The sequence below is a fragment of the Nanorana parkeri genome, unplaced genomic scaffold, assembly GCF_000935625.1.
Source record: "Nanorana parkeri isolate BGI_ZX_2015 unplaced genomic scaffold, ASM93562v1 scaffold363, whole genome shotgun sequence".
Lineage (NCBI taxonomy): Eukaryota > Metazoa > Chordata > Amphibia > Anura > Dicroglossidae > Nanorana > Nanorana parkeri.
In genome coordinates, this window is record NW_017306631.1 from 845471 (window position 1) to 864810 (window position 19340).

At 43.0% G+C, this 19340-nt stretch overlaps 1 protein-coding gene across 1 annotated transcript in view; it reads right to left on the bottom strand.

Annotated features, from left to right (window-relative positions):
- FEZ2 (fasciculation and elongation protein zeta 2) overlaps nt 1-19340 on the bottom strand; it is a 70910-nt gene that overhangs the window by 46359 nt on the left and 5211 nt on the right. The window contains exons 2-4 of the mRNA XM_018558850.1: nt 17537-17645; nt 12023-12139; nt 1454-1598 (exon numbers count right to left, since the gene is read on the bottom strand). Of these exons, the coding sequence (XP_018414352.1) occupies nt 1454-1598; nt 12023-12139; nt 17537-17645 (371 nt within the window). The remainder of the gene's footprint in view (nt 1-1453; nt 1599-12022; nt 12140-17536; nt 17646-19340) is intronic.

Consider the following 19340-nt stretch of genomic DNA (forward strand, 5'->3'; position numbering starts at 1 on the left):
GGTAAGATTATGACTCTCTCTGGAGTTTATACATCTTTTAATACAAGAAAGTATTTTCAATATTCTAGTAACTGCAGTTTGCCACTGCAGGCTGTCCAAGTGTATTAACTACCAGAACACCTAGATCCTTCTCTATTGCCAAATACTCAGAGAGTACCTTTGTTTATAACAAAAAAAAAGTTAACTTATGCATTAGCCGTTTTTGGGGAACGGTTTCAAAACACTTTAGCGAAGTCCAAGTATACTATATCAGCAATGCTTTTAGGTTTCTCATACTTCCTCTACATACGTAGATTGTGTCTTTCTAAAATTCATGTGGGCTATTGCTAATATATTTTTTTTCAATAGAAACTCTTGTACAGAGACTTTCACAAGAGCTAGTTCCAGCTAACTCCGCAAACTGTTCAAAAATCTGGATGTGCTTTTAAATGCACAGAGCATACCTGGTTATTATTATTTATAAGTAACAACACTGTAGATTGCTGATCCAGGGAATATTAAAAAGGGACCAGGAAGAAATGCTTTCCCCCTTGGAGCAAAAATCAAAAATCAATGGATGTGTATTTTTTGTAACTACAATAGTAGGAAAACCACCGCAACTGGATAAGGTTTTCTAACCCATCCTATAATCATTTCAATTACAGCAAAAGCTGCTTTTTCATTTTTAAAACTGCCGGCGGGCTATATAAATTGAAAAACAATTCCCATATTTGGGCTTTACGGTTTAATAATGTTTTTCACTGCAATAGCAAGGTTGGGATGCGAAACATTACAATATTACAAGATATTGCAGATGAAAGCAAATATGCCAAAATCTCTTGATCTGGAATTGAAAATTAAGATTTCCATATAATGCATGCCCAGGCTCTGGAGATGAAAGGGGCAAGGAAAGTAAAACCTGTCACTTCCCCATTCATCCCTCTTCACTCTTGCTCTGCTAGTGCTCCAAGATATTGGACTTTAACCATGATGGAGTCAGCAAAAGGTAACCATCAGCAGAAGGGGCAATCAAAAGGTATCCGACATGTTGCCCTAAATAGGAATGTGCACATTTGCAAATTATCACATCCGTTTACAACAGAGAGACGGAATCAGGACACTTTTTTTAAAACAAACTTTACTTGCACCTCCTGAAAATGCCAATCGCCTTACACCATGTAAATTGTAATACTTTAAGTCAAAGAGTCCAAACAAGTATTGAGCAAGTGAAGCCTAAACTGCTGCATACTTGTTGCAGGTCATTGATTTAGAAAATATTAAAAATCAGCAACGACAGCCAACTTTTTCTCTTAGTATAGGTAATTAGAAAAACTACTATAACAAGCCAATATAACAGTAAAATAAAAAAAAAATTAAAAATATAAAAAATAGACAGCATTTTAGAAGGTTATTTTGTTACCCTCAACAATTACAACGGTAGGGTGCTTTAACCGATTTTAGCTTGTATACTTACTGTCTTCATAGCTACCATTTGTGGAGGACTTCTTTAGTGTCTGAATCTCCTGTGAAAGCATAGAAAGTCTGTCTGACTGGGAAGGATTATCATCCTCTTCTGGATCAGGAGATTCCTGCATCATTTCTTCAATCTCTTCTATAACCTATACAGAAAATAAAAAAAAGCAGAAAAAAAAAAATTGAGAAAAGATCACAACTCATTGGCAAGCATCACAGTTCTAAAGATTTGTAAACTCCTCTAGCCTTAAAACTGGACTGAAAGAACTCTTGAGAAAATTGGAAACCATTGGATAACCTTTAGAACCAGCAGTTTTAAAAGCCGTGCAAACATTTAGCCGGATGTCTACCCATTTAAAGTTGTATCAAATCTGGACCTCACTTAGCTTATCCCTGCGTGTGGACTGCTTTCTCCCCAGGAGCAACATACTGTACAGTACTACCCCTACCCACCCCCCAAACTATAAGAATTACCACTACACCTTACTTTTATAAACAGAGTCACCTGGGCACATTGCATTTATTCTTTTGTATTCTTTTCAAAATATATCAATCTTATTAAATGGTTATTAATGCACTAACAATTAACGTCCTCTTACGTTTATTTGTATATACACACACACACACACACACACACACACACACACACACACACATTCAGAGGCAGTCATATCTGCTTATTACATATGCAGTAGACATGTGCACCGACAAAAAATTTGTTTCGCTTTCATTCGGATTTTACGCGATTTCGTTTTTCGGGATTCGGGCCTGAAAGTCAATTCATTTTGTGATTCAGAAAAATTTGTTAGCGGTAGTCTGTACGAAATTTCTTTTTGTGGACGAAATTTCATTGCAGCAAAAGGGACATTAGAGGAAATTTTTTTTGTAATTTTTTTACTGTCCGCAGAAGAGAAAAAAAAAAGCATGAGGTTCCCCCACAATTGATACCAGACCGATTAGGTCTGGTAGGAATGTTAGGAGGGACCACCCCTCCCAACTTAAAACAAAAAACGTAGGGTTTCCCCCAAAATCCATACAAGGCTCTTTAGGTCAAGGGCCTCTTCCCCACAACCCGGACCCAGTGGTTGTGGGGGTCTGCAGGCAAGGGGGCTTATTTGCATTGGGGTACCCCTTTAATTAAGGGGCAACCAGATGCCACCCCCCTTGTGAATGAGTATGGGGTACTACTCATTCACTAAAGGGTTAAAATTCCAAAATAAACAAACCACACCTTTTAGAAAAAAATCATTTAATTTAAAATAGTCAGTTTTTGACTATACCGATGTAATCCAGTGTCAATCACGATGCACGACGCCCGCCAATCACGATGCCCGCCAAAATAAAAAAAGTTCCGCCACACGACGACCGTCTGAACCAGACGAAAACTCGTCGCAAAATGACATTCGGAACGAAACGCACATGTCTAATATGCAGCCTCTGCTTCCTGCTCGACAGTGCTGCAGTGATCCTCTTATCTCACTGCAAGCCTGTAAGACAATCTGACTGAAAGCAACGGACGTTTCTGTGGTGTCTCTTTACCTACAACTCCCACAATGCCTAGTTCAATAGGGGAAAATGGCAAACCTCTGTTTATGTTCACCCTCTAGAAGATTGGATATTGGGCAAATCAAAAAGGCACAGCTGCTCCTGGCTTTATCCCTACACATAGTAAGCAATATAAGACAAAATAGCCATCTGAAAACTAAATTTTAAAATAAGAAAACTTGGCCAAAAAAACCCAGAAAAACACACAAGAATGATCTGGTTGGGGGACATTCAAAAGCAGTCCCTAAGAAAAAGGATGGGGGGGGGGGGAGGGGTCTCCCAACAGGAAACCCTGCATCATGGCATGGCCGCCTGTAAAACTTTACACAATGCTGTGATGTCCACATGATAGAACTAAATAAATGTGTGAACAGGATTCACACTTTGATTTAAAACTGAAAAGACATGAATAAAAGCCCTAACATATCTCCAAGGGGAAATCAGAAAATCTTGACAAAAGCCCCAGAATTGCCCAGTGTAAGTCCACCAGATGCAGCACCAGAAGCCATGTCCACAACTTTTATGAATACAGGTGGAGGGCAAACCTTCATGCTGCCAAGATTTGTTTGTAGGTTTTGCCCCCTTGGTCTGCCAGGATCTTTTGGAACAAAGGCCTTGAGACAACAAAACTGGAGCTGAACTATAAAAAAAAAAAAAAAAAACAATTTGTGGAAGAGAAAAAGGGCATGGGCTGGCGCTCAACTAATTTAGCTCAGTAGTGATGAACCCCACCGAATAGTAGATGCAACAAGGCTTTTTTAGAGGATTGGCGATGTAGCAATTAGGCCAGCTCATCCTATGCATTGGACAAATATGAGGCTGATGCGAGACGCCAAATGAGTAGACATTCAAAAAGCTGCATCATGGGGGGGCGCGTGTCCACATGTTAAGCAGATGTGTGCTCTCGTGGCTCTCCCTGCACCTTGCTGTTTCGTAGTTCCGGGTTCACCTTCTTAGCCCCGTCATGGGCAAAAACATGCTGCTCGACACTCCGTGTCCACCCGCCAGCGGTCCACCTCATCGGCAGGCATCAAATCTTACTTTGAGCTGCCGGATTCTCTCCTGGCCGAATACAAGATTGGGCTAGAGCTAGAGCCTGCAGATTCCCCCTTGTGCCCAACGCCTCCACACTCACTGGACCATCTCCCAGACAGACAGTCAGCTCCGCTTGTCGGCTACACCACACTGTGTGCTGGCATTACCTCTAGTGCGGCATCTGTCGCTTCTCCTGTGTCATCTCCGGGCATGCCTACTCCCATCGGGCTTCTCCCAGCCCGCCATCTATGTGGCACTCATCCCCGGATGCTGCACAGGCCGCAACCCTGCCGAGCTCCTCTCATGGGCCCTCTTCCTCCTCTTCACCGCAGGACTCCTCTATACTTGGGCCCCCTTCTCCTGCATGCCTGAGGCACAGCCCAGAGCGTTCCTCTGGTGGTACCCGTCTCCCGATGACACCAACTCCTAGGCCCCAGCGACGCTGCTGGTCCAGGGATCATGGCCGTTCTACCAGTAGGCCTCGCTCGGTCGCATCTCTGCTGGCTCCTGCTTCAGCATACCTGGCTCCTGCATCCTCTGTCAGCTACGGGGTCTGCAGGCTCTCCTCTGCCCGTGCACCTCCTCAGGGGATAATTTCACACCAGTCTAATGCTGCAGATCCCCTAATCCCTGCATTTGTGACACCATCCTTAGATCTGGATCAAGATGTGTCGTTATCTTGGCGGGACTACATCAAGTTTACACATGCCAAACAGGACTTTCGTGCCCTCATCCAAGAGGTACGTGACACTTGTCACTCTAAATTTGTGTCCTTCGTGAAGATTTTCAGCATCTTACTCACAGAGTGGAATCAGTCAAGTCCGATCTTCAATCCATTAGACACAATCTTTTTGAGCTACAGTCTCAGGTCATCTCTCAAAATACTACCATTTGAGACCTGCAATGCCACCTGGAAGATCTGGATTACAGAGGCCGTAGGAACATTAGGATAAAAGGGGCTGCCTGAAGCCACCGGTTCTGAAAATCTGAGACTTTGCAAGCCATATTAAAAAGGAGAACTATGAGGTGAGTGCTTTTCACTCATAGTCTCTAGCCGACCTGTGACAATGAGACTGTCACAGGTCGGCTCAGTAGATCAGGAGGTGAGCGAACACATACCGGCGTTCGCTCACCTCTCGATCCTGTCACGGCTCTCTGCCGTCAGTCACTCAGCTGGGCGGATCCCGGCACAATGGTCGGGATCCGCTTCAGCGTCTCGGTATACCGAGAGCAGCAGCTCGCGGTATACTGCGGCGTCTCAGTATAACGCGAGCTACAGCTCACGATATACTGAGCCTAGGGTGACGGGAGGACGCTAGTTTGTGTCCTCCCGTTACCGTAAGGGGAACTATGGGGAAAAGCCTTTAACAACATCCGAGGCGAACCATCCACACTATTGAGATCGATCGTGCTCACAGGGCTCTTAGACAACAGGGCACTTCCACTCCACTTAGAAATGTCGTCTGCAGGATCCACTCCTATGCCCTCAAGGAGAAGATTATGCAAAAATTTGCAGTCTCCCAAAATTTGATGAAGCCCCAATTAGACTTTTTCCGGATTTTTCTTGGATTGCCCTGCAACAACAGACAATTGCTACCACTGCTCACTCTCCTCCGTGATGCCAACATCCTCTACCGATGGGGATTCCCTTTAAGCCTTACCACAAGACGTTATGGCAAGTTGGCTACATTGAGGGTTCCAGAGGACTTGCTGTCCTTTTGCAGAGACATGACTATTACTTGTCCTAAAGTTCTTTGCTGGGATCCTTTACCAATTCTTCCTCCGAAACAACTCCTCTGGCAAGAGGTTCCAGCGAAGAAGAGACCCAGATCCATGGGTTCACCTAGGGCTCAGTGAGGTTTCTGTTCCGCAAAATCTTAGTTCAGGCTTTATTATTATGTATCTTGCTTAGATATGCACTACTTGAAGCTCATGCTGTGTCTTTTTTATTTGCTTGATGTACATATTTATCCACTTTCACCTATCTAGAACTACCTCTCTGGCGAGAGCTGTATTCACTTACACACCCCATTATGAGGTCCCCTTATGGGCTGTGGTTTTTGAGCTCCAAATTGTACTTACCCTCCTTAGTTGTCCCTGAGGTCCTGCTCCTGTCTGAATAGTTTGACCACCAGTAGTTTAGGCAGTCGGTCCAGGGAGAGCTACACTGTGGTATTGATATCCAACCACCCCCCACTTAACCATTCCTGGAAGGTCCCCCCAGTCATGTTCGTGGCCTTATTGCCTTGTTGTTTATGGACCATGTCCTTTGATTCCTTTAGGGCACTGTCAAACCTGGAATTGTCAGTCTTATGTTTATAGTTTTTTCTCTTTTGTAATTGGCATTACACATGTTACTTTTCTAGTTTTCTATCTTTGCCTCTGCCTCCATGTTCCCTTTGCTTGGATTGATGTCCCCTCAGCTTCTCCTGGGGTCTTGAGGAACAGCATTATCTGGTCAGAGTTCCTTCCCTCCTTTTCACTACCCGGGTCGATGAGATCTGTGAGTTTTGGTTTGGTCCTCTGGTAAATTTTCATGCTCTCCTCCCTTCCTCCATGGCTTCCGTAGATTCTTATAAATTCGTCTTCTTCAATGTGAAGGGATTGAACTGAGGGGTGTCTTGTTTAGGGAACTTAAGCCGTGCACGGCGCACTGATCTGTACAGGCCGGCTCTTAGCACTGTGAATGAGGCCTTAGTATTTATAGTCTTTCTGCTTATAAAATCCCATTAAAAACACATTATTTATGCTGTGCTGCGTTTGACCTGTTTAGTGTAGCTAATGTATGACAGCTGGGGATGCACCGATACCGGTATTTCAGTATCGAGTGCGAGTACCGATATTTTTTTTTCCGGTACTCACTGATACCGAATACCGGAAGTCCCATTAAAAAAGCCAGGAGGTGTGTAATGACTCGCCACCTGGCTTGCCGATTAGCCGGGAAGCTGTCCCCATGCTTCTTGTCACTACGTGACGAGAAAGCATGGAGCCGGCTTTCTGGCCAATCAGAAAGGCGGGCGCCGTGTTATGACGTGCCGCCCAGCTTCCTGATTGTCCGGGAAGCCGGCTCCATGCTCCTTTGTCATGAGGTGACGAGGCAGTATGAAGCCGGCTTCCCGGGCCAATTAGGAAGCCGGGAGCCACGTCATTACATGCTACCCAACTTATTGATTGGCCAGCTTACCCGACTAATCAGGAAGCCGGGCAGCGAGTCATTACACGCTGCCCGGCTTTCTGATTGTCCGGGAAGCCGGCTCCATGCTCTCTCATCACAAGTGACGAGGGAGCATGGAGCCAGCTTCCCGGCCAATCAGGAAGCCCATAATACTCGGCGTCAATACTGGTATCGGTGCATACCTAATGGCATCAGCACCGATACTGGTATCGGTGCATCCCTAATGACAGCATATCAATTTTTACATCCACTGTAATGACCAAACAGAAATTGAATCTTTACCTGTTCAGCTGTGAAGAGTGGCTCTTCATTTATACATGATACAATGATTGAATGCATGTCTAATTGTTCTCTTAACTCCTCATCATCAGACAGGTCAAGATTTAAACTGTCATTTGTCTGAAATTAAAAAAACAAACATTTTTTTGATTAGTATTATATCTTGTATGCCACAAAGTACAAAGAACAGCAAATTTAAACTTAACAGCAAATTGCCAGACAAGTGAATGCCAAAATGAAGAAAATCTTACAGTCAGTTCATCCAAAACAGATATTTCAGTTTTTACAAGATGCTGCAGAGGGAAAACCACATGCCACTTTCTTGGGACTTAAACTGAAAACTTTCTGTGCTCATGCTTCCAGGTCAACATACCTGCAGTGGCCACTAAGGGGCATTCACTCTCCTTTTTGGATCTTATTTTATGATAGGATTGCAATGGGAAGTGCTAGATGTGCAAAGGTGTGTGGGCAAAACAAAAAACTGTCCAGGGACAATCACAGCATCAAATTATGTCGGAAGATCTTCCTGCTGCAGTATCCAAGATATATAAGAAAGGAGATGCTATCACAGCCAACGCAACGTTGATTAAGTCAACCATGACTTATTTCACAATGTCCAAGCTATCTAAAGGTTTCAGCTTTTTCAGATATTACCATTACAAATTGCAGTTAACCCTTTGGCTAAAAGCCACATAAGCATGCAGCGCTGCATGCTGATATGAAATTATCTTACATACATTTGGTAAACATATTTTCAATTTACTTACAATTTCTTGTTTTCTAGTTACTAGTTCTCTTTGGCAAAAGTGATAAGTGAAAATGGTAATGTGCCCTAGTGTTGCATCCTGGGAGGGTTACATAAGCTAAGCATTGCTGGGAAATCTCATCTGTAATCTCACAGGATCTCAGGGAAAAGCATTTTGCTCCCCTGAGATGATGTGCATGGTCACATGCCCTAGTCACATGTGCAAGAGCTCTGGGAAGTAAAGGGAGATGGATTAATCTGCTCTTAGTAAAAAAAATGGCCACTTTGAGAAGCACGGAGAGGAAAAGAAAAACAAGGTATGCAAGGAATAAAAAGCCTGCAATTCTTTAGGGATGGCAATCTACAAACATATACTTATAAACATTTTCTAAAGTATCTCTGTTGCTATTTTGAAGATATGGGTAAAGTTCCTCTTTAATACCAAATAGCCTATATTACAGTGAATTGATATATTTTAAAATATAAACATTTTACATGTCTACACGGGGTCTGTTTTGCTGGGTACAGATGACCTATTTACGGTTAAATAGCAAAATTTACACTAATCTAGTGTAACATGGATAAGAAATGCCTCAAGTGTCTTCCGTGTTTCCAGATAACTAAACTTGGCATTTTGTTGTAAACGATTTTCAGTAACAGAAAAATCAGTTACAGGGAATAAAATAATAGAAACCATTTCTATTATACAATGATTTAAATGTTTTTCTTCAACTAATCTGAGAACATTGTACAGTACTGCACCAACATCTGCTCACTTTTCACAAATATTTTGCATCGAAACACACTGGAACTGCCAACAGTAACACACAAATGTGTTGACAGTTCATTACAAAAATGTTACACAAGGAATTTTGCTCTGAAATAAATATGAAGCTGCCACTATTTCTTTCCTATTTTGCAAACGTTAGTTGCTTGGCTGCTATGACCCTCTTGCTTGTGTGCTTTTATGACAAGCCCAAAACAAGTATGCAGACTTTTGACTTCACTATGACATTCCTGATATGCCTAGTAGCACTTTCAGGAAACTGGCAATGGCAGCTAAGGCAGCTCATTCCTCTAAGGAAGGTTTACTTTAACCAGTCTGTATATACCCCATTATTACAAGGATGTTTTTCAGTTTTCAGCGCTGTTATAGTTTGACAATTACTGGGTCATGCAACACTGTACCCCTTAATTGTATATTATTTTGAGACAGCTATAGTAGTATTTTGATAGTATTCATTAACCATTGGGTTGTTTATTTTTTTTACTATATAAAAGTAATGATGTCAAGATACTGGCACTTTCAAAAGTACTTGTAATTGTGAAAATGTCCCTATACGTAGCGCCGATAATGGCGCTTTTAATTTTTAAATCACTTCAAGCTGCCCAGAGGTTCGCTTGCTGGGCTCCTCTGGGCAGACTGCCGGGCAGCCAGTTGAGGACCTCAAAGCACCACCACCAGAAATAGATGGAGGGTGTCAGTGCCTTCCTGCCAGAAGAGGCACTGCCTCCCGCTATACACAATGGTCGGGATCCGCTTCAGCGTCTCGGTATACCGAGAGCAGCAGCTCGCGGTATACTGCGGCGTCTCAGTATAACGCGAGCTACAGCTCACGATATACTGAGCCTAGGGTGACGGGAGGACGCTAGTTTGTGTCCTCCCGTTACCGTAAGGGGAACTATGGGGAAAAGCCTTTAACAACATCCGAGGCGAACCATCCACACTATTGAGATCGATCGTGCTCACAGGGCTCTTAGACAACAGGGCACTTCCACTCCACTTAGAAATGTCGTCTGCAGGATCCACTCCTATGCCCTCAAGGAGAAGATTATGCAAAAATTTGCAGTCTCCCAAAATTTGATGAAGCCCCAATTAGACTTTTTCCGGATTTTTCTTGGATTGCCCTGCAACAACAGACAATTGCTACCACTGCTCACTCTCCTCCGTGATGCCAACATCCTCTACCGATGGGGATTCCCTTTAAGCCTTACCACAAGACGTTATGGCAAGTTGGCTACATTGAGGGTTCCAGAGGACTTGCTGTCCTTTTGCAGAGACATGACTATTACTTGTCCTAAAGTTCTTTGCTGGGATCCTTTACCAATTCTTCCTCCGAAACAACTCCTCTGGCAAGAGGTTCCAGCGAAGAAGAGACCCAGATCCATGGGTTCACCTAGGGCTCAGTGAGGTTTCTGTTCCGCAAAATCTTAGTTCAGGCTTTATTATTATGTATCTTGCTTAGATATGCACTACTTGAAGCTCATGCTGTGTCTTTTTTATTTGCTTGATGTACATATTTATCCACTTTCACCTATCTAGAACTACCTCTCTGGCGAGAGCTGTATTCACTTACACACCCCATTATGAGGTCCCCTTATGGGCTGTGGTTTTTGAGCTCCAAATTGTACTTACCCTCCTTAGTTGTCCCTGAGGTCCTGCTCCTGTCTGAATAGTTTGACCACCAGTAGTTTAGGCAGTCGGTCCAGGGAGAGCTACACTGTGGTATTGATATCCAACCACCCCCCACTTAACCATTCCTGGAAGGTCCCCCCAGTCATGTTCGTGGCCTTATTGCCTTGTTGTTTATGGACCATGTCCTTTGATTCCTTTAGGGCACTGTCAAACCTGGAATTGTCAGTCTTATGTTTATAGTTTTTTCTCTTTTGTAATTGGCATTACACATGTTACTTTTCTAGTTTTCTATCTTTGCCTCTGCCTCCATGTTCCCTTTGCTTGGATTGATGTCCCCTCAGCTTCTCCTGGGGTCTTGAGGAACAGCATTATCTGGTCAGAGTTCCTTCCCTCCTTTTCACTACCCGGGTCGATGAGATCTGTGAGTTTTGGTTTGGTCCTCTGGTAAATTTTCATGCTCTCCTCCCTTCCTCCATGGCTTCCGTAGATTCTTATAAATTCGTCTTCTTCAATGTGAAGGGATTGAACTGAGGGGTGTCTTGTTTAGGGAACTTAAGCCGTGCACGGCGCACTGATCTGTACAGGCCGGCTCTTAGCACTGTGAATGAGGCCTTAGTATTTATAGTCTTTCTGCTTATAAAATCCCATTAAAAACACATTATTTATGCTGTGCTGCGTTTGACCTGTTTAGTGTAGCTAATGTATGACAGCTGGGGATGCACCGATACCGGTATTTCAGTATCGAGTGCGAGTACCGATATTTTTTTTTCCGGTACTCACTGATACCGAATACCGGAAGTCCCATTAAAAAAGCCAGGAGGTGTGTAATGACTCGCCACCTGGCTTGCCGATTAGCCGGGAAGCTGTCCCCATGCTTCTTGTCACTACGTGACGAGAAAGCATGGAGCCGGCTTTCTGGCCAATCAGAAAGGCGGGCGCCGTGTTATGACGTGCCGCCCAGCTTCCTGATTGTCCGGGAAGCCGGCTCCATGCTCCTTTGTCATGAGGTGACGAGGCAGTATGAAGCCGGCTTCCCGGGCCAATTAGGAAGCCGGGAGCCACGTCATTACATGCTACCCAACTTATTGATTGGCCAGCTTACCCGACTAATCAGGAAGCCGGGCAGCGAGTCATTACACGCTGCCCGGCTTTCTGATTGTCCGGGAAGCCGGCTCCATGCTCTCTCATCACAAGTGACGAGGGAGCATGGAGCCAGCTTCCCGGCCAATCAGGAAGCCCATAATACTCGGCGTCAATACTGGTATCGGTGCATACCTAATGGCATCAGCACCGATACTGGTATCGGTGCATCCCTAATGACAGCATATCAATTTTTACATCCACTGTAATGACCAAACAGAAATTGAATCTTTACCTGTTCAGCTGTGAAGAGTGGCTCTTCATTTATACATGATACAATGATTGAATGCATGTCTAATTGTTCTCTTAACTCCTCATCATCAGACAGGTCAAGATTTAAACTGTCATTTGTCTGAAATTAAAAAAACAAACATTTTTTTGATTAGTATTATATCTTGTATGCCACAAAGTACAAAGAACAGCAAATTTAAACTTAACAGCAAATTGCCAGACAAGTGAATGCCAAAATGAAGAAAATCTTACAGTCAGTTCATCCAAAACAGATATTTCAGTTTTTACAAGATGCTGCAGAGGGAAAACCACATGCCACTTTCTTGGGACTTAAACTGAAAACTTTCTGTGCTCATGCTTCCAGGTCAACATACCTGCAGTGGCCACTAATGTCTTTTATGATTAAATGTTTCAGCTTTTTCAGATATTACCATTACAAATTGCAGTTAACCCTTTGGCTAAAAGCCACATAAGCATGCAGCGCTGCATGCTGATATGAAATTATCTTACATACATTTGGTAAACATATTTTCAATTTACTTACAATTTCTTGTTTTCTAGTTACTAGTTCTCTTTGGCAAAAGTGATAAGTGAAAATGGTAATGTGCCCTAGTGTTGCATCCTGGGAGGGTTACATAAGCTAAGCATTGCTGGGAAATCTCATCTGTAATCTCACAGGATCTCAGGGAAAAGCATTTTGCTCCCCTGAGATGATGTGCATGGTCACATGCCCTAGTCACATGTGCAAGAGCTCTGGGAAGTAAAGGGAGATGGATTAATCTGCTCTTAGTAAAAAAAATGGCCACTTTGAGAAGCACGGAGAGGAAAAGAAAAACAAGGTATGCAAGGAATAAAAAGCCTGCAATTCTTTAGGGATGGCAATCTACAAACATATACTTATAAACATTTTCTAAAGTATCTCTGTTGCTATTTTGAAGATATGGGTAAAGTTCCTCTTTAATACCAAATAGCCTATATTACAGTGAATTGATATATTTTAAAATATAAACATTTTACATGTCTACACGGGGTCTGTTTTGCTGGGTACAGATGACCTATTTACGGTTAAATAGCAAAATTTACACTAATCTAGTGTAACATGGATAAGAAATGCCTCAAGTGTCTTCCGTGTTTCCAGATAACTAAACTTGGCATTTTGTTGTAAACGATTTTCAGTAACAGAAAAATCAGTTACAGGGAATAAAATAATAGAAACCATTTCTATTATACAATGATTTAAATGTTTTTCTTCAACTAATCTGAGAACATTGTACAGTACTGCACCAACATCTGCTCACTTTTCACAAATATTTTGCATCGAAACACACTGGAACTGCCAACAGTAACACACAAATGTGTTGACAGTTCATTACAAAAATGTTACACAAGGAATTTTGCTCTGAAATAAATATGAAGCTGCCACTATTTCTTTCCTATTTTGCAAACGTTAGTTGCTTGGCTGCTATGACCCTCTTGCTTGTGTGCTTTTATGACAAGCCCAAAACAAGTATGCAGACTTTTGACTTCACTATGACATTCCTGATATGCCTAGTAGCACTTTCAGGAAACTGGCAATGGCAGCTAAGGCAGCTCATTCCTCTAAGGAAGGTTTACTTTAACCAGTCTGTATATACCCCATTATTACAAGGATGTTTTTCAGTTTTCAGCGCTGTTATAGTTTGACAATTACTGGGTCATGCAACACTGTACCCCTTAATTGTATATTATTTTGAGACAGCTATAGTAGTATTTTGATAGTATTCATTAACCATTGGGTTGTTTATTTTTTTTACTATATAAAAGTAATGATGTCAAGATACTGGCACTTTCAAAAGTACTTGTAATTGTGAAAATGTCCCTATACGTAGCGCCGATAATGGCGCTTTTAATTTTTAAATCACTTCAAGCTGCCCAGAGGTTCGCTTGCTGGGCTCCTCTGGGCAGACTGCCGGGCAGCCAGTTGAGGACCTCAAAGCACCACCACCAGAAATAGATGGAGGGTGTCAGTGCCTTCCTGCCAGAAGAGGCACTGCCTCCCGCTATACGGACTCCCCCACATAGCATAAGACTACCTGAGGGCAGAAGAGGGACCAGGCACAGACTCAAAGCACAGCGCCAGCTACCAGAAGGCCACGAGAGACCGGGCACAGAACCGCCCCGCACAGCGCCGACTACCTGAGGGCAGAAGAGGGACCAGGCACAGACTCACCGCACAGCGCCAGCTACCAGAAGGCCAATGGAGACCGAGCATAGAACCCCCCCACACAGCGCCAACTACCTGAGGGCCACGAGAGAGACCGGGTAGATGCAAGTAAGGTTGGATTAAATTCCATTTTTCCCCCATTTGCTTAATATGGCCTGCCTGGATCATGTGCATAAAAGATTCACAGATCTCTCAATACCATTACCTCTTCGAATTCGAGCAGAGAACAGAAGCTTTAGAAAGTCATTCCACAGCCATTCAACCAGCATGCTCAGTGGCACATCTAGTCGTCCACTTCCTTCGGTGGCAGATACAGTTTCTTTACCACCGACAGTTACACCAGCTCATTTTGTACCTTCCAATCTCAGGAAGGACGTTAATATAATTTCACTTCTCATAGCAGCCCATGACATCGCAGAGAACAAGTTCTATGCCTGTGGTGACATCTGTTATTTTAAAAACCAAAGACCCCAGGTTAAATCGCAAACTTAGATTTCCTGAGATTGTGTTAGCTTTTAGGGTCTACATGGATGTCATTTTTTTCAGTCAGTGCTTCCAGGAGGGAAGAATTTGACTTTCATTTACATTTAGTGGTGGACTTGGGGCTCAAATATGGAGGTATAGCGTTGTAGGAGTACCACAGGGCATTATCAGCCAAAAGCCGCTGCTGCCTTGTCTCAATTTCAGTTCGTCACAGACCGGGGAAGGATTGGCATGGAACTGTTTTGCAGACATTTCTCAGGGCTTAGATACCCCCCTTTGCGCCTTGTGTCAATCTTCTGCTCATAACTCCAATTGGTGCCCCACGTCTGCCTCTGCCGATACTAGTTTTGAAAAGTCTGGGACTGGGTTGTTGCACTCTTCCTGCTAACACAGCACAGTTCGACAAACTGGGCAGGGCTATTCACTATCTGAGGAAAGCCCAGATCTGTAATAACTACAATTATAAAACATGTAGTTACAGGCAGTGCAGGTTATTACATGTTTGTGCTGCGTGTTACAGGGCTCATCCAAAGTCGGCCTGTACTCTGAAGCAAAATACTTTATGACTAAGCCGGGTTAATGTTCCATTTCTGTCTATTTGTATAGAGAAACATCCATCCATGACGTTCAAGAAGTTTCTCATAGAAGGTTTCATACAGGTTTAAATCACTCTGCCTTAGTCATCTTATGAAATGTCCCAAGTTGAGATCAGCCTCATTGGATCCGGAAACATTAATGGGGGTTCTAAACCCTCCGTTTTTTTTGCCTACATTTTGGCTACCAAGCAGGAGATGTAGACAAAAAGTTAAAAAAAAAAAAAAACCACGCTTCATCAGCGCTTTAAACTTACGTAGGTTATCGCTGCGGAAGCCGAGAATCAGGAACTCATCGTGCTGCCGCAAAAGGATCTTGGGGCGGGCGCATGCGCATCTCGGCCGGGAGACGAGCAGGGACACAAGGTAAGTCTATGGATGCGTGCACCCGCATGCAGACACCTCTGGACTGGAAGTGCCTGCAAGCAGAGAGGAGTCAGCGCTGGATCGGAGAGGTGCCGTACTGCTGGAGGGACAGATGAAAACATCAGGAAAGAAGATCGGAATAAGAGACATAATCTAAGGTAAGTGCTAACATTAACATGGGGGGGGGGAGGGACTTTTTGACTTTAATGTCACTTTAACAAATGAGCTGAGAAAGGTTTTTTTTTTAAATATTTCCAAGCCTTCCTTTCAGGTTTGGAGAGCGAGTCCTACTGGCTTGGTGTGTGGCATATTTTCAAATAAAATATTGTTTAATTTACGATTTGGTCGGCCCCTTATTCATCCTGTGTGCCAAGTTTGAATGCTTTAATCTCATCTGAGGAGTTTTCTCTCAAGTCTTTTTCTGTCCAGCAGGCCATACAATACATCCTTCAGTCAGGTACAAATTATTGGTTGTGTAAGGCAGATATATCTGATGCCTTTAAACTTTTACCCATCAAGCAATCTCTCTGGCAGCGGCATGGCATTCGTTGGAGGGACAAGGATTTCTCCACCAAATTAACTGTGGGTCTAAAAGTAGCCCATGGTTATTTGACGCGTTTGCACATGCTCTCAATTGGATCCTGGCGAATTATGCAGTCAGAAAGCAATTATTTGGATGATTTCCTCCTCATCGATTCACCTTCTGAAGCCCCTCGGTACCTTCGGGTTTTGTGGTCAATTTTCTCAGCCCTTGAGGTTCCAGTGGCATCTCAAAGTAGCAGGTCCTGCCAAGGTCATTACCTTCTTGGGTATTACCCTTGACACTGCTTTAAGGCAAGCAGCCTCCCACTTGATAAGCTGAACAGAATCAGGTAAGTTATTCACATGTTGGTTCTGTCCCCGGTTTGTTCCAGAAGAGTTCTGCAATCTATCCTGGGCATGCTTAACTCTGGAAATTAAAGACCTGACCTGCAGGATGATTCTCATCACAGATTGCCAGCCCCTTGCCATTTGCCCCCAACCCAGAGTCTAAGGTTTTTATTGACAGTGCTGCTCGTGCAGACCTGGTTACGTGGGATGAGTTTCATCGCCACAGGAATGGCATTTCCGCGTTTATTCAACAAGCTTCCGCAGCCTATCCTCATGTAGTTTGGTACGGATGCCTCGCCTGGGTTTGCAGCTATTTTTGGCACACACTGGTTCGCTAGTGCCTGACCAGAGGAGGTATTGATGATTTACCCCATTGTTACGGCCGCTCTTGTGTGGGGCAACCTATGGTCAGGTGAAACGGTGGTATTTTATACAGATAATTTAACCACGGCAGAGATCCTAATCCCCAACCCTAATCCCAAGATGTACTCTGCACATTCTTTCCGTATAGGCACAACATCTGCTGAATCCTGGCACGGCGTTACCAGCACGTGATCAAAAGTTTCGGGAGGTGGCATTCGTCATTTTAGTAGATACATTTCAAACCCACAGTTTGAAATGTCCTTAGCTTTCTCTAAATTAGCTGAACGATAAGAATTTATTCAATAAACTCTCTCTAAATGGCCGTCTTTTGCCCCCTTTTTTGGTGTACTGTCCAACCTGACTATGGCACATCTCAGGTCAGGTCAGCACAGTTACTTAGACTCCTCACACAAACATAAGTGTTATCCCAATTTGGCTGCAAAAGTGGAAATACACTTTCAGTTTAAAAATATACCAAGTTTCTCCTACTTACTTGAGTTATAAGAAGGAAGGTTACAAGTGCTAGATTTTATAGCTTTGTTTTTCTTTTATGTAAAGAAGTTCCTTCTTGCACATACTGTAGGTGTAAAGAGCCCCCGAAAGGAAATTAGCACTATCAATCAACAATCTACATACTTACACCTTTGTCCACAAGGTTTAATGTTGGTAAGTGCAATGCTCTTGTATGAGAGGATTTCCAATCCACAGGCATTACATTGCCATAGTTGTCATTCAAAGCGTTCCAGATTCTGGAGGTAAAAATAAAACAAAAAACTGTAAATGAACAAAACTGATATGCAATGTCTGTTTATAAAACATGTAGCCAGAGACAAATACATTTTCACCACCCATATTTTACTCTTCAGTCTACCCAAAGTGGAACTAAATGTTTTTTTTAAAAATGGTTCCACTATACCTGCTGGATTTCTTTTAGTTATTTTACATTATAAAGAATGCAGAAGAAATGAGACACTGGATTGTCACAGAGGCACAGTTCTTAAGAGTTCTAACAAGACAATGATTGCTGAATTTTGTATAAGAATGGTACTTTTCAACTAATATTCTTTATTTCTTTACACAACAATTGAGAATACAATTCAGAATACCTGCATACCCCGAGTTAAAAAGAACAAATATTTGTATATCTTGTGTATATCTGCGTTTTACATATGTACTGTCACCGTCAACAGAGCCCCAGGGTGACAGTATATACACACACATTGTGACAGGTCCTCTTTGGAAAAACATCAGGGGTCTAAACATACATACAGTCCTTAATCTTCATCTTCCTGCTGCCCATCACTTTTACTGAACACAGAAGTGCCCATTACTGAGTACCAAGATGTTAGAAAACAGAAATACCGTATTTTGCGCTCCATAAGACGCACTTTTTTCCCCCCAAAAGGAGGGGGAAAAAGTGCCTGCGTCTTATGGAGCGAATCCCGACGCCTGAGACATGCAGTTTCGGGCGCCGGGCGAGTAGTAGGAGCCACTGCTCGTTTAATACGAGTGATCTAACGAGATCACTCGTATTAAAACCAAGAAGCGGCGACGATCGAGATAACCATAGGAGCAGACGAAGAATAGACGTTCTTCGCCTGCTCTGTGTCATCACTGAGACCGTGGCGCTGTAATCACAGCACCACCTGTCTCAGCGGTCACTAACTGCAGCTTCTGTGACAGCTTCTGTCATAGAAGCTGTCACAGAAGCTACAGTCTCGAGTGCTCCATAAGGCGTGCCGGACCTCCCTGCGTCCTATGGTCCGGTGCGTCTTATGGACCGCAAAATACGGTAGATTAGTTTAACCACTGCCAACAATGTACAGTATGTCATGTCAGCAGGAGAGCGAGCTTATACACAAACCATTAGTTGCTAGAACAGCTGGTAATTTGCTTATACTGTCACAGCCGACTGTCAGCTTTTTAGTGGTGGCTTTACTGCAGCCCAATCACTTCTACATGTGTGGCAACATGGCACCCACCTCCATACCTTCAATGGAGTGCATAGGTGACATTAGGGGTCTAATAGGCCTCTGATGTCCCCTTTAAAAAGAAGCTGGTCCCCCTTAAAATAGTAAATAAGAGGGGGGGGGGGAAGAAAAAAGGAAATTAAGCTAAAATATAAACATTTAAAAATAAAAAAATGTATTAAAAAAAGGTTGTGCTTGCATATACAACAATTGTGCCACACATGTTGCATATTGTCACACATCATTCACTGTATTTTTGGGTACCGTAGTTTTTCAGTGCTTTACAGGAGCTCTCAATTTTGAGGATTGACATGCTTGGTATTTTATTTTACTTGTGTGCAATAAAATTAAATTTGAATGCATATTTGTACTGAAAATTTGGTTTTGATAAACAGTTGCGCTAATATCATCTGACATAAAACATTGCAACTGACACCATTTTATTCCACAGGGTTTTGTTTTTTCAGAAATATA